We start from the raw sequence: 3,321 nt of genomic DNA, 5'->3' as shown, positions 1-3,321 counted from the left end.
ATATGCCATCGGGCCAACTCTTTCTACTATCTCGTAAGGTCCAATATATCTTGGGCTTAATTTCCCTTTCCTACCAAACCTGAGTATTCCTTTCCATGGAGATAACTTAAGAAATACTTTATCACCAACTTCAAAGTCTAATTCTCTTCTCTGCTTATCAGCGTAACTCTTTTGCCAATCTCGAGTCGTCTTAAGATTATCTCTTATAATCTTAACGCTGTCTTATGTCTGTTGCACAAGTTCTGGGCCTAGTAATTTCCTTTCACCAACTTCATTCCAGCATATTGGAGTCCTACATGGCCTACTGTATAGTGCCTCATACGGTGCCATCCCGATACTCGAATGGTAACTGTTGTTATACGCACATTCGATTAATGACAGATGCGTATCCCAACTGCCTTTAAATTGCAATATACATGCTCTCAGCATGTCCTCTAATGTTTGGATTGTCCGCTCAGACTGACCATCCGTCTGTGGATGAAAAGCGATACTAAAATTTAACTTAATTTCCATAGCTTTCTGGAAACTAGGCCAAAATTTCGATGTAAATCTAGAGTCTCGATCTGATACAATTGAAACTAGAGCTCCAAACTGACTCACAACTCGATCAACATACAGCTTAGCTAATTGGTCTAGGGTATAAGTAACTTTAACAGGTAAAAACTTAACTGTTTTTGTCAATCTATCCACAGTTACCCATATACCATCATAGCTCGCTGATGTCTTAGGTAATCCAAATAGGAAATCCATCGTAATATGCCCCCATTTCCACTCTGGTACTGGGAGTGGATTAAGTAATCCTGTTGACCTCTGTCTTTCTGGTTTAACTTGTTGACATATTAGGCACCTGTCAACATACTCTGCTATTTCTCTTTTCATACCAGGCCACCAGTACGATCTCTTTAATGCTCTGTACATCTTCATACTGCCTGAATGCATAGCATAGGCCAAACTATGTGCCTCTTCTAGAATAGCTTGTTTAAGTGTTAAGTTCTTAGGTACGCATATCCTACCTTCTTTCAATAACACTCTGTCAGCTCTTAATTGGTAGTCCGTCCTCAATCCTTTATCTACTTCTTCAGTTAACTTCTGAAAATCAGAATCCTTTAATTGCTCACGTAGAATATCTTCTATGAGCGTAGGACGCACTTGAAATGAAGCTACTAATCCTCCTTTTTGACTGATTGATAATGCTGCCCAAGCATTATACAACTCATGAATCAGTGTACCCTTCACTGAAATGATACTAGCTCTAGTTGATCTGGTTTTTCGACTTAAAGCATCAGCTACTACATTTGCTTTACCTGGGTGATAGTCAATGGTACAGTCATAGTCTTTGATCAACTCGAGCCATCTTCTCTGTCTCAAGTTTAGTTCCTTCTGATCAAAGATATGCTTTAGACTTTTATGATCCATAAATATATGACACCGCTCACCAAACAGGTAATATCTCCACAACTTTAGAGCTAACACAACTGCCGCTAACTCCAAATCATGTGTATGGTAGTTACATTCATGCTTCTTTAATTGTCGAGAAGCATAAGCTACTACCTTTCCCTCTTGCATCAGCATACATCCTAACCCTTGTCGAGATGCATCACAATAAACCTCAAACTCTTAACCTGGTGTAGGTAGAGTTAATATGGTGCTGACACTACCCTTTGTTTCAATACCTGAAAACTATGCTTGCATTCTGGCGGCCATTCAAACTTCGCATCTTTTCTGGTCAAGTTTGTCAATGGTAGAGCTATCTTAGAAAAACCCTCCACGAATCTCCTATAATAACCTGCTAAACCCAAAAAACTCCGTACTTCAGTTACATTCAGGGGTCGTTCCCAGTTAACTATTGTTTCTATCTTCTGGGAATCAACGCTAACCCCATCAGCTAAAACTATATACCCAAGGAATATGACTTGATTTAACCAAAAATCACACTTACTAAATTTGGCATATAACACCTTTTCCCTTATAATTTGTAAGATGTTCTTTGTGCTTCTCTACGCTACTAGAATACACTAGTATATCATCTATGAAAACTATCATAAAAAAATCAAAATAATGATGAAATATCCTATTCATTAAGTCCATAAATACCGCAGGAGCATTTGTCAATCCAAACGGCATTACTAGGAACTCATAATGTCCATACCTAGTTCTGAATGCAGTCTTTGGAACATCAGTGTCTTTCACCTTCAACTGGTGATAACCCGATCTCAAATCTATCTTAGAGAACACTGTGGCTCCCTTTAACTGATTGAAAAGATCATCTATACGAGGTAATGGGTACTTATTCTTAATGGTCACCTTATTTAACTGTCTATAGTCTATGCATAATCTAAGAGTACTGTCTGTCTTCTTAACAAACAAGACTGGCGCTCCCCAAGGCAATACACTGGGTCTAATGTACCCCTTATCTACAAGTTCCTGTAACTGAACTTTTAACTCCTTCAGTTCTATTGGTGTCATCCTATATGGTGCCTGGGATATAGGTGTTGTACCCAGAACTAACTCAATAGTAAACTCTATTTCCCTGTCAGGTGGTAAGCCTGGTAACTCTTCAATGAATACATCTAAGAGTTCTTGTACCACAGGTACATCCTCAGGTCTCAGTTTCTTATCCTGTGAAACTGTTACATATGCTAAATAGGCTTCACATCCTTTACTCAACAATTTCCTAGCCTTTACTGCTGATATTAAACTCCCTGGAAGTATTCTTTTACTTCCCACCAGGGTTATTTCTTTTTCACCTCGTTTCCTAAACACTATTTCTCTTTTAAAACAATCCATAGCAGCATAGTGTTTACTTAGAAAATCCATACCTAAGATAACATCAAACTCTAGTAATTCTAATGGAATTAAGTCAACCCAAAAACTCTGATTTCCAAGAATTACTTCACAATTCTTGTAATACTCATGTACAACTAGAGTATCTCCTACAGGCATAGAGATAAACAAATCCCCATTCATATGCTCAGGCACCCTATCTATATGTAATGCACACATGCTAGATATGAATGAATACGTAGCACCAGGATCAGATAATGCATAAGTGGATTGATTACATTATGTTATCGTACCAGTTACGACATCTGGAACCTCTTCCGCTTCCTAGTGTGTCATAGCGTATACTCTACCCTGTTGCTGCTACTGTTGCTATTGCTGTTCGGATCGTCCAGCTACCCCTTTCTGCTTAGCTACACCAGATCCCTCACCTCTAGTTCCAATCACTCTAGGATGCGTAACTCATCTTTGCTCACTCTGTGCTCAATGACCTAGTTGAGGACAATCTCTCTTGAAATGCCCCATTTGTCCGCACTAGAA

The 3,321-nt window shown here is 38.8% G+C and overlaps 1 protein-coding gene across 1 annotated transcript; it reads right to left on the bottom strand.

Annotated features, from left to right (window-relative positions):
- Positions 1-222: 222 nt before the first annotated feature.
- Positions 223-1,576, bottom strand: LOC150034901 (uncharacterized). Its single transcript, XM_090315170.1, has 3 exons — positions 1,552-1,576; positions 882-1,304; positions 223-563 (listed from the first exon to the last, which is right to left on the bottom strand). Exons 1-3 carry the CDS (start codon positions 1,574-1,576, stop codon positions 223-225), a joined length of 789 nt encoding a protein of 262 aa, XP_090171296.1.
- Between the last annotated feature and the right edge of the window lie 1,745 nt (positions 1,577-3,321).

The sequence above is a fragment of the Benincasa hispida genome, chromosome 7 (assembly GCF_027475165.1).
Source record: "Benincasa hispida cultivar pf3 chromosome 7, pf3_genome.v1.1, whole genome shotgun sequence".
NCBI classification, from domain to species: Eukaryota; Viridiplantae; Streptophyta; class Magnoliopsida; order Cucurbitales; family Cucurbitaceae; genus Benincasa; species Benincasa hispida.
Note: the sequence above shows the minus strand (reverse complement) of the source record. Positions and strands in the feature narration are given on the sequence as shown.